This window comes from Physeter macrocephalus, chromosome 10, assembly GCF_002837175.3.
Source record: "Physeter macrocephalus isolate SW-GA chromosome 10, ASM283717v5, whole genome shotgun sequence".
NCBI classification, from domain to species: Eukaryota; Metazoa; Chordata; class Mammalia; order Artiodactyla; family Physeteridae; genus Physeter; species Physeter macrocephalus.
In genome coordinates, this window is record NC_041223.1 from 52,534,752 (window position 1) to 52,547,115 (window position 12,364).

General features: G+C 41.3%; 2 protein-coding genes across 2 annotated transcripts in view; one reads left to right on the top strand and one right to left on the bottom strand.

Annotated features, from left to right (window-relative positions):
• AFG1L (AFG1 like ATPase) overlaps positions 1 to 2,813 on the bottom strand; it is a 229,431-nt gene extending 226,618 nt beyond the window's left edge. The window contains exon 1 of the mRNA XM_055087584.1: positions 2,726 to 2,813. The gene's annotated coding sequence lies outside the window, so the exon portion shown is untranslated. The remainder of the gene's footprint in view (positions 1 to 2,725) is intronic.
• A 158-nt stretch (positions 2,814 to 2,971) lies between these two features.
• SNX3 (sorting nexin 3) overlaps positions 2,972 to 12,364 on the top strand; it is a 44,079-nt gene continuing 34,686 nt past the window's right edge. Inside the window, exon 1 of the mRNA XM_007119056.4 lies at positions 2,972 to 3,282. Within this exon, the coding sequence (XP_007119118.1) occupies positions 3,121 to 3,282 (162 nt within the window). The 5' untranslated portion in view covers positions 2,972 to 3,120. The remainder of the gene's footprint in view (positions 3,283 to 12,364) is intronic.

Below are 12,364 nucleotides of genomic sequence, written 5' to 3' on the forward strand. Positions count from 1 at the left end.
CAGCAGGTTCTTATTAGTCATCCATTTTATACACATCAGTGTATACATGTCAATCCCAATCTCCCAATTCATCCCACCACCACCTCCACCACCACCCCCCCCACCCCCCCGCCCCTTTCCCTGCTTGGTGTCCATACGTTTGTTCTCTACATCTGTCTCAATTTCTGCCCTGCAAACCGGTTCATCTGTACCATTTTTCTAGGTTCCACATATATGTGTTAATATACGATATTTTTCTCTTTCTGACTTACTTCACTCTGCATGACAGTCTCTAGATCCATCCACGTCTCTACAAATGACACAATTTCGTTTCTTTTTATGGCTGAGTAATACTCCATTGTATATATGTACCACATCTTCTTTATCCATTTGTCTGTCGATGGGCATTTAGGTTGCTTCCATGTCCTGGCTATTGTAAATAGTGCTGCAATGAACATTGGGGTGCACACGTCTTTCTGAATTATGGTTTTCTCTGGGTATATGCCCAGTAGTGGGATTGCTGGGTCATATGGTAATTCTATTTAGTTTTTTAAGGAACCTCCTAAGTTATTTTATTTATTTACTTTTATTTTCAGCTGTGTTGGGTCTTCGTTGCTGCACGCGGGCTTTCTCTAGTTGCAGCAAGCAGCGGCTACTCTTTGTTGCGGTTTGCAGACTTCCCATTGCAGTGGCTTCTCGTTGCGGAGCTCGGGATCTAGGTGTGCAGGCTCAGCAGTTGTAGCGCACGGGCTTAGTTCCTCCGCGGTATGTGGAATCCTCACCAACCATGGATCGAACCCGTGTCCCCTGCATTGGCAGGTGGACTCTTAACCACTGCGCCACCAGGGAAGCCCCTGCATTATTAATTTTAGATGAAGTGATATTTTTCTGATATTAAGTCCTCCTATTCAGGAACATGGAGTCTTTTTTATTTAGGTTTTGGTTTATATCCTTTAATAAAATTTCATAATTTTGTTCTTATAGATCCTGTGTCTTCTTTCCTATGTATTTTTTTTTTCTTTTGGTCACTGATGTGAATAGGGTATTTTTTCCATCTCCAGTCTAACTAGACATTGCCTAGACAGAGGAAAATTATAAAGTAAGCTCTTTACTTTCACTCGGTCACTAAATTCTCTTGTTAATTCTAGTAGCTTCTTCTAGTAGCTTCTTCTTCATGGATTTTTCTAGGAATACAATCGTATCTCCTGAAAAATAAAGATAATTTTTTTCCTGATGTTTATCCTGGGAAGCTCTTCTTTAGCCATTTGACGGTGCTGCTATTTTCTATAGCTGCTTCCCCACTGCAGGCAATTGTTGCTGCTGCCCAAGGCTGCACTGAGTGGCCTCCAATGAGACAGCTTTCTAAGAGAATATCACATGATTGCTTTGTACAGGTGTCACGGATGACAACACAATACAGTGGTTCTTGGACTCTTAGCTCTCATATATTCCAATTCAAAGAGTCATTTATACACATTTTTGAGCTCACTGCCCTAATCATACCAGTCAAGTTTCCACTTGGTCTCTTGCAACAGGCCCAGCAAGGAGTCCTGCCTGGGTACTTATTCTGATATTACTTACTCTTTGACAGGGAGATATACTCAGAGAGAACTTGTCTGACCACCCTAATGAGCTTGTCTGGATCACTCTCACATTATCCAGTTTTATCTTCTTTATAGCACCAATCATATTGGCAGATATGTTATTTATTGCTTTATTATCTGTCTCCCAAAATAGAGCATATACTAGACAATTAATCTGATGAAACCAAGGAATTTCAATGTCTTCCTCACCCTTTTACCTCTAGTATCTAGAGGTGAAAATACCTAGTAGGCCTTCAATAAATACTTGTTTAATGAATGAATGTTGAGTTTTCTTGAAAATAATCTACATCATGTTTAAGTAAATTTTTTAATACCAACTTTTCTTATTTTTATTAAGAATGGTTGCTAATGATCCAGACAATTTTTCAGCTTAAGGGATAGATTATTTAAAGTGAATGGGTTTTCTGAAACTCAACATATAAAGAAACGCAGAAAGAGTTGTGAGACTATAACATCAAGGGAGAGAACTCCCCAGGCAGGGATAGACATCTATCCTTCTACCTCAATGCTCAAAGCCTGCATTTGTTGGAGATTAACTGCGATCTACTTAACTGTTTTGTCTTTTTTTCATTTCTGATAAAGGCTTTTTCAAGTTCCATTTCAAATGCTGTACCAATACGTTTACCGCTTTTTTTTTTTTTTAATTTACTGGAACTTTGTGGGAACTGAAGGGAAAAAGTTGCAGATCGCTCAAACATCAGCAAGTCAAAGCAGGTTTCAGCCCATATATTATCTGTTATCTTGTTTTAGAGGGTCGACCAGTCTCCCCAAACGGTTTGACCGTAAGGTATGATCTCGCGACGTTTTTATTCCACTCTACTTTCCCACGTTCAATTTACCAAGCCAGACACATGTACGGTGAAACTCTCAAGTTGATATCAAAATCACTTGCGGCATTAATTCAAGGTTACCTAGAAAGGCATTTTCAGTGGTTTACAGTGAGACGGTGGACAGGTTGGCACTGAGCGTAGGCAGTTTTGTTCGGATTGCAGGCAAACCTCCCACACCTCGCCGTTCAACTTTTGTCCCCGCGGCTCCCAAGACCGCGAAGGCCGTTTCCGGCGTTCTCCCCACTGGTCCAGGCCAAAACGGACACAGAAACACAGGAAGCGCCCGCCCTCGCACCCCCGGTCCCGCAGCACCTGGGCCGCAGACCCGCGGCGGCGCGCTCGCCCGATGCACTGTGGGCGCTGTAGTCTGGCCGGAAGGTGTTCGCACCTACAAGTAACCTGACTGCACTTTTCTGCCTCTGCCTGGTGCGCAGTCACCCTCCGCGGTTTCCGCTGGGGCTCCCGGCCCGGGACGCATCGTTCCGGGGGGTCAGCTGTTCCCCTCTTGGGGACAGGAGGCGGAAGCCGGAGGGGCGCGGGGAGGAGCTATGCGTGCGGAGTGAACACCCACCCTACGTGCTCGTTCGCCCTGCGACCGCTGCGCGCGAGCCCGGCGTCCCCGCGGCGGGCAGCAGCGGCGGCAGCGGGGTCGGTGGAACGCCGAGGGGGTGGACGGAGCCCGCGGCGGCGGCGGCTGCAGCAGCGAAATGGCGGAGACCGTGGCGGACACCCGGCGGCTGATCACCAAGCCGCAGAACCTGAATGACGCCTACGGGCCTCCCAGCAACTTCCTCGAGATCGATGTGAGCAACCCGCAGACAGTGGGAGTCGGCCGGGGCCGGTTCACCACCTACGAAATCAGGGTCAAGGTGAGGCCGTCTTCCCCCCCTACGGAGAGACCCCTCCTGCGGTCCCTGGTGCCCTCAGCCGACCCTAGAGCGCAAACCCTCAAACGGCCAAGGCCGCCTAGGCCGGGGCTCCCGGCTGTCCGCGGGCGGGGTCGTGGACCAGGGCCCTTCTTCGTGTAGGGTTTGGATGGGGGCGGCAGAGTGAGCTGAGCCCAGCGCTGGCACTTGAAGAAGGTACTCAAAGAAGAGGGCGTGGGTTGAGCGCCGCTTGCCCCTCAAGCAGCTGATCTGGGAATGACATCTGAGTTGGAAAAGGGTAGATCTTTCGAGAACACAGCCCTTCATCGGGAAGGGAGCTAGCTGTGACTGAGAAAGGGGGTTTGCGCAAAGTTGAAGTATTTCCGGTTTTCTTTTCCTGGATACTTTTCTCCTAGGTGGCCAAGCCAAGCTGATTGCTTCAGGCCCTTCCCAAGCTACCAAATTCACCTAGGTTGTATGCTTTTCTGAACAGAACCTCATGGGAGTTCACGAAAGCCTGACAAATTTGGTAGGGCTGAGCCAGGCGAGAACGGTGATTGGAAATGACTGACGTTAGTATTTTGGGCCACCGGTGCTAAAGGCTGAGGAGTGGGGAGTGTTGCCTACCTCACAATCAAAACTACCACTGCTTTAAGAAAAGCCTGTTCATTTAGGGATCTTGCTATCCTAATTTCGAGATTTGCACTTCACTGAATGAAGGAATCAGCTGAAGTAGAAACACTTTTATAATTTCATAACTGGTATTTGTTGGCAGTAAGTAATTCAGATGATTTGAAAGATGCTAATTGAGAATAGTGCTTCACTTTCACTCTCTAGTTCAGAATTAAAGAATTTCCTCATGTATGGAAGTATCCTTAAAAATGAGTTACATAAAACGAATCCAGCTGTTAATGACAACAACAAATTACTAAAAATTAAGCGTAAGAATTTGGTTTTAGAGTAATCAAAATTTACATAACAAGTTACTAGTAACATTTAAGTGGAGTAATTTCTCATTAACTCACATTTTTTTGTGTGGTAAAAATACAGCAAAATTTAACATCTTAACCATTTTTAACTGTACGGTTTAGTAGTGTTCAGTTTATTCACTGTTGTGAAACTTACTTTAAAAAATGATTTACTTTTCATGTGTTACTAGAAAAATGTAACAGTCGTCAAACTTTAGGATATGAAACGAACAGGTTCATGTTACAAGCCATCATTGTCTCCCTAAGGATGTGTGGGCCACAAGCAGTCTTGTTACAGTGAAACTGCAAAATTTGAGCTCCAGTGTACCTAGGGAAGTACATTATCACGTAAGCCAAGTGAAAAAAATGAGGCACTTTTTTTTAACTTTTGGAATGGTTTGGGATTGTCTTAAATATATGGCAGATCGTTCACTAAAAAGAACTTCCTCTTTTACCCTTATTCACTAGCGTGTTTTCCTTTATTTCTGGTGCTAAAACAGAGCTTGATAGTCCTATTTCTAAACTTCCAGAGCTAGCACTTCCTGTCACACAACTGAAGTGGAATCTCCTGCCTACATTTCCTCCATTTAATAACTTTGTGTTTATCATGCTGAGTGCATTATATTAAATGGACTCTAGTATAATAATTTTTTTAAATTCATCTGGTATTTTATTACCAAATAGCTTACATGACACTTAAAAATAGTGTTTATGGTATGATCATTTGTATTCTGGAGATTAAAATCCTTTTTAAGGTGATTAATGAGTTAAGGAATAACAAAGTACACATCTACACTGGTTTGTTAGATTATATACACCAGTTTGTTTTGTGTTAATGACTGTTAAGTCATAAGTCATGTGCCCTCTAAGAAAATGTAATTGAGTTTCTAATGCTTATGAAATGCCATTGGGGATTCTCTTAATAATGTAATGTGTTAACTTAAAACTCAGGACACCATATAGTAAGATATTAGACTTATTTTAGCAGCATGTGATTTTTGAGAGAAATTAAGGTAGAACTGCCAAGGAGATGAATAGGTAAGTCATTTTGTCATTTTTTTAATTACTACTTTTCTAAACTCTTCCTGCTCTCCCTAGCTCCTGCTGCTTGCCTTCTGCTGTTGAATTTGACATGTGGCAAACCATTTTATGTTCCAAAGTTTGGGCCCTTAAACTATCTTATAGTTACTCTCTAATTCTAATCTTGAGAAAAATGTTCCATTTTATAGGATCTGATTGAAATTACTCTAATTCACAGAGTAATTTTATCTGGATGGTGGCACTTTAGAATGCAAGTTTCCCAATCTCCATTTATCTTTTGGTTTGAGGATAGTGTTTAAGACTATTAGGATCACTTGATTAATATCTCTGGGTTTTTGAAAATAATTGGTACAGTGTTAATGTTTTTTAAAATTGTTCTAATGGTAGATAGAGCAGAGAGCACCATAAATGATTAAAGGTTTTTGAAAGCTCAGGGTCTAGAATTATTTTGGCATATTAAAGAGAAGGCTAAAGGGGAGATTCAGTCACTGTTTATGAAGTTTGTGCTATAATGTAACTTTAATTTTCTGGAGATTTAAAGTTAATTAAGGTCTATTGTACCTAGAGACAACTGTTTTGAACAGGAGTGAAGTTAAGGATCTTTCTTGAGCTCTGAGTTGAAAGAATAGATTTATCATTTATTAGCAGAGTAAGGTGCAGAATCTAAGCTCCACTTCCCCTCTGTAAAATAGGTATGCTAATAATAGTACAGCTGGCCCTCTGTATCTGCTGGTTCCTCATAGGAGGATTCAACCAACTACAGATCTAAAATAGAAAAAAAATCCAGAAAGTTCCAAAAAGCAAAACTTGAATTTGCTGCATGCTAGCAACTATTTATATAACATTTACATTGTATATTAAGTATCATAAGTAATGTAGAGATGATTTAAAGTAAAAGGGAAGGACTTCCCTGGTGACACAGTGGTTAAGAATCCGCCTGCCAATGCAGGGGACACAGGTTCGAGCCCTGATCCGGGAAGATCCCACATGCTGCAGAGCAACTAAGCCCGTGTGCCACAACTACTGAGCCTGCACACCACAACTACTGAGCCTGTGCTCTACAGCCCGTGAGCCACAGGTACTGAGCCCGTGTGCCACAACTACTGAAGCCCGCGTGCCTAGAGCCCGTGCTCTGCAACAAGAGAAGCCACTGCAATGTGGAAGCCCATGCACCGCAACGAAGAGTAACCCCTGCTCACTGCAACTAGAGGAAGCCCACGTGCAGCAACAAAGACCCAATGCAGCCAAAAATAAATAAATAAATAAATTTATTTTAAAATAAAAAATAAAGTAAAAGGGAGGATGTGTATAGGTTATATGCAAATACTAAGCCATTTTATATAAGGAACTTGAGCATCTGCAGATTTTAATATGGAGGTGTGTGTGTCTTGGAACCAAATCCCCCGTGGATAATGAGGGATGACTGTACCTACTTCATAGGGCTAAATGCCATAATGCATATAAATCTCTTTAGCACAGTGACTGGTATATAATAGGCACTCAAAAGTTAGCTCTTTCTTTTTTTTTTTTTTTTTTTTTCATATGCAGGCCTCTCCCCACTGCGGCCTCTGCCGTCAGGGAGCACAGGCTCCGGACGCGCAGGCCCAGCAGCCATGGCTCATGGGCCCAGCCGCTCCGTGGCACGTGGGATCCTCCTGGACGGGGACACGAACCCGCGTCCCCTGCATCGGCAGGCGGACCCTCAACCATTGCGCCACCAGGGAAGCCCAAAAGTTACCTCTTTCTAAATACAGCTACTTCTAAATTAAAAGTCACTGATCAGCTAACTACATTTTCTATTTTAATGTGCAGTTGAGCTACTAAAATCATTGAATTTTCTTGTCAAGAAACATATATTTTGTGGCATTCCATGTGGGAAGTTGTGATGCCATTCAGAACATAGTAAATTTCACACTTAAGAACAAAAATAATGAATAGAATACTCCATATTTTAAGGTAGTATGTTTCCTATGATTGTACTAGTATTTTTTTTTCAGTTTGAGATATAATTGACATATAAAATTGTATTTGTTTAGGGTGTACAACATAATGATTTGCTATATACATATATATAAATGACTACCACAATAATTTTTAAAATATATTTATTAATTTATTAACTTTTTGGCTGCGGTGGGTCTTCTCTAGTTGCGGTGAGCAGGCTTCTTATTGCGGTGGCTTCTGTTGTTGCGGAGCACGGGCTCTAGGCGCACGGGCTTCAGTAGTTGCAGCATGCGGGCTCAGTAGTTGTGGCTCGCGGGCTCTAGACTGCAGGCTCAGTAGCTGTGGTGCACGGGCTTAGTTGCTCTGTGGCATGTGGGATTTTCCCGGGCCAGGGCTCGAACCCGTGTCTCGGGCATTAGCAGGCGGATTCTTAACCACTGCGCCACCAGGGAAGCCCAAAAATAGTTTTTTAATCAAGGCATTTTGGGGCTTCCCTGGTGGCGCAGTGGCTGAGAGTCTGCCTGCCGATGCAGGGGACGTGGGTTCGCGCCCCGGTCCGGGAAGATCCCACATGCCGCGGAGCGGCTAGGCCCATGAGCCATGGCCGCTGAGCCTGCGCGTCCGGAGCCTGTGCTCCGCAACGGGAGAGGCCACAGCAGTGAGAGGCCCATACCGCAAAAAAAAAAAAAAAAAAAAAAAAAAAAAATCAAGGCATTTTGGAGCCAAAGGACATCTGCAGGATTTGTGTAGCTTTATCAGTTGGCCATGAGATGTTGTCTGATATACATATTTGCTGCCCGCTACAGCTCACCTCCAGGATCTCTATCAGGGAAAGGCATTTTGCTAGCTTTGAAGAGTATCATCTTACCTAACCTATCCCTTAAGATGGGGGGAGGGAGGCAGTGGCAATTAAAAAGTAGTCCTGTTATATTGTGTTAAGGGAGTGTGTTCTATGTTGTTCATTTTGACAAATAAGGGAACCAAGGCACAGAAAGTTGTTTCTAACCCAAAGTAAATTATCTAACTAGTGTCAGAGCCAGGGTTGGATTTGAAGTGTTCTGGTCCTGGGTCAGAATTGCTTCACAGCTGCAGTTAATTGAATTTAAAACAATGCATTTAAACCTTTGTTATCTACTGCCTAGTGTTGGTTGGGTAACCCTCAAGTGTCTGAACCTTTAGAAGGAAATCCCAGTGTGGCACCCTTGAGACCTGAGAGTTGACTCTTCAGTAATCCACAGTAGATAAGATGCACCCAGGAAAAATAAATAGCTTAAAAGAGTTTACTGTTGAATTCTGTGCTATGATGAGATGACCTGAAGAAAAAGTGTGTTGTTGCTTGGCTTTCTCATGTTATGTTAAAGCTGAAAAGTGAGGGGATTTATCACTTGAGTACCTGCTCTATTCAGTGGACTTTGCTATATATAGTATAATTTGATCTTTGTGGTAACCAAGCAGAGCAGATGATATCTTTGTTTTGCAAATGTGAAAGCTAAGGTCACTCTTGGTCCTCATCTATTGTCCTTACTTCATTCTTATTTCAGTCCTGCTGAACTACTTGTATCTCCCAAGGAAGCTGACTGGTATCCAGGCCTTTGCACACACTTCCTCCTCTGTTAAAAAGTCTTCCTTTAGCAGCCTCATCTATCATTACTTGTCCTGCAGGACTCACCCTTGATTTTACCTTTTTAGAGATTTTGCTGATCCCTGGAATCTAGACTGGATTTCCTTCCTGGGTGCCCTTGTAGCCCTATTAGGATTAAGTCTGTTTGCGTGTCTGCAGCATCCTTTAGTTCCTGTTTCTTCTACTATAACCTCCTAGAGGACAGGGACTGTCATGATCACCCTTACTCAACACCTGACATTGTGCTTGGCATGCAGTGGATTCTTCGGAATAAATGAAGTTTAGGGAGGTTAAGTAACTTGTCCAAAATCACAGCTATTAAATAGCAGAACTGGGATTTGAATGTATATTTTCTGACCTTCAGAGCCCTTTTTCTTCCACCCTCACTGAACATTCAGATCACCTGGAGCACTTCCAAAACCCTTTAGATTCTCTTTTAATTGGGTTGGGGTGGGATTTGGGAAGTGGTAATTTAAAAAGCACCCCAGCAAGGCCACCTTACTGATATGCAGCAAGGATTATCCCTGGTGGCACCATGCTTTCTGTCTCTGAGAAATGACAGGTAGCAGAGAAGTATGAAAAAATATATATGGAGCTACAATGGTTGGTAGCCTTGATGAGTTTTTTAAAAAGGCAAATTCTGGGGGGAAAAAAAAGAAAGAAGCAGCAGATCCTTACAGCAAAGAGGAAAACCAGTGATATTTGCCAAAGATGAAAACTATTTTTAGAGGGGAGACAGTTTAGTTACTAAGCTGGAAGGCATGCCAGCAGCTTAGCTTTGGGGGAAGAAGGGAAGGCATTGACTATATTCAGCCAAGCCAGATCTTTTTGCCCCTGTCTTTCACCATCCATGTCTATAATCCTTGTGTAATAATCATGAGAGTAAGTCAGAAATCAGGAAGAGACAAAATATATATCCACTTAAATAATCTTTATATTTTATTAATATTCCCACTCTATACCTTTAAAGTGGAAAATCTACAAGTGCTTAATTTTTAGCTATTTTGGTGATTCCATGAGAGATTTTTCATCTCCTCACCTTCACAATCATGCTTACAAAAAAAAAAAGGATTGAACTGTTATTTTTAGATACTTCTATGTTTATACCATATTATGCTGCTTCCGTGTAAGCAGAGCCAGCAATTTTTTGAGTATTAGATAAGAAAGATGGTGTCCAAGAAAAGCAATACTGTAATCTTGGTACTGCTGTTTACTGATTCCTTAGTTAAATGACTTAAAGCTCTCAGCCAAAGTTCTACTTCTTTTAAAGAAATATTTAACTTAGAATCTAGGAAATTAGACAGGGTAGTAAAATGTGACATATGTTGTAGTTTGCCAGAAAGCTTGTATCAATTAAGATACAGTTTGGACTGGTCTCACAGAGACCTCAAAAAATGAGTTCATTTTTTTCTTGTGAAGAAGTCTTTAGCAGTCCAGGGCTGGTATTGTGACTATCAGCTCCCAGTATCACGTCCACATTCTAGCCAAGGGGAAGGCATATTCCTGCCCCATTGCCACATTTGGCTACAAAGGAGGCTGGAATTTAATCTAGCTGGGTAGCCATATGAAGAAGGGAAGAACAGACACTGTTCTCTGCTTCACCACGGTGGCAAATAAGTGATTGGGATCAGCCTTCTAGGGTGTGGCTCTAGCAACATTCTGATCATGTCTCTTGATTCATTCCTTTGCTGATGACTGAAATTTCAATGTTTAGAGAAAGTTCATTTGATTTGTAAGAAATAAAATTTGAGCTCCCATTTTGACATTCTTAAATGTGAATAGGTTTCCATCCCTTCCTGAGAAAATTTTGGTGAGTAGAGAAAGGAGGCACGCATGAAGACATGGCGTATTGATAGAGGTATATCATGGGGTTGCGTTTGGTTTAGAGGTAGTGAAAATAGATGATTAACATTTTTTGGCCTTCAGTGACTTTAAAACTATGTAGGCGGTTTTACTTAGGACCAGCGTTTTAGTTGATGACATTGAAAGATGGAGTATATTGTTTAAGCCACCTAAATAAGTGAGGTCAGTGTCTCTTACCAGAGAATCATAGGAAGACTTTAAATTATTTTAATAAAATTCCTTAGTGCCTAAAAATATTGGACTTGTCACTTTCTAAATTCTTTGCTCTCTAGACTTTGATTTTATCAATGATGTAGCATCTCTGTTACCTTGGCTTTCCTAAAATTATTCCACACCTGCCACCTATAGCTTGTTTGCTTTCTGTTTTTTTCATTCCTGTCCTTGTGGTATGAGCTTCTCTGTTCTGTAGGAAGTTTGGGTATTCTAATCCATAGAGAGGAACAAAGGAACCTCAAAGCTCCCCTTCTCGTGTCTAGTTCTCAGTATCTCGTCTCTTGCCATGAAATTGTTGATCATCTTCAGGTGGAAATAGAAGCAGATAAAAATCTTGTTGGCTAGGCCTACTTCTGTGTATCACCAGATCTTTGTTTAAATTTACAGTCAAATATTTCCCCCATATTATATAACTGAGAACATTCTTAAGACACTAATCACTCTAGAGCAGGGATCAGCAAGCTGTGGGCTTCCCTGTTTTTCTAAAGTTTTATTAGAACACAGCACACCTTGTAATGTTCTGTTTACATAGTATTTATGACTACTTTTGCACTGAAAGGGCAGAGTTTAGTAGTTGCAACAGCCTAAAATATTTACTGTCTTGCCATCTGAGAAAAAGGCTGCCAATCCCTGGTCTAAATTTTATGTAGCATTGAAGTATTGGAAATCAAAAGCACTTGGAGAATCTTATTTTCAAAACATGAGACTTTGAAAAAAACATTCAATTAGAATGCCAGTAGTAAATGATGGAGGAAATGGTAGTTAAATATAACACTGCTAGTTAGGTTTTTTTCCTTAGACATTCATCAAATACCAATAGGATTTTAAAGCATAGTCCTGTTCTTGGGTGCTGAATGGAAATATTAGATGCCATTTTTTCCTTCTGAAGGTCCTGTTTTTGCAAAGACACAATCTAACTTTGTGAGTTATTAGATTACATCTACTATTCATATTAAGGCCAAGCACAAGGATTTTTAGTTTATAAAATTAATTTTCTTACTTGAAGCCTTTTATAAACTCCTTTGAATAACTACTTAGAGAGAGTTGGTGCTGATAAAAACTGTTAAGCATCTGGTTCATGGTAGTTGAGGTTCAGTCAATAAACCAGTGGCAAAACTAAAGATGGTGCCTGACAAAACTATAGTCAGTTCTAGCCAGGATTGGGGTTTGGATATTTTTCAGCTCAGAATTAATTTTTCATGTCATATCATCATTTAATGTTTTGTGTTCCTACATGGTAGCTCTCTACGTATTATGGCAGTATACCATTATTAAATGATTAAATTGGTATTGGTTGAACTACTGACGTGGGTAAGTTTAATGTCTGAGTTGTAGAAAGGGGTTAAGTTGAAAATTGAGGAACTGTAATATTAGCTCTCAAAATGGGACAATAAATTGATAAAATTTTTATCTTAGTTTAAAGGGCAGATGATGT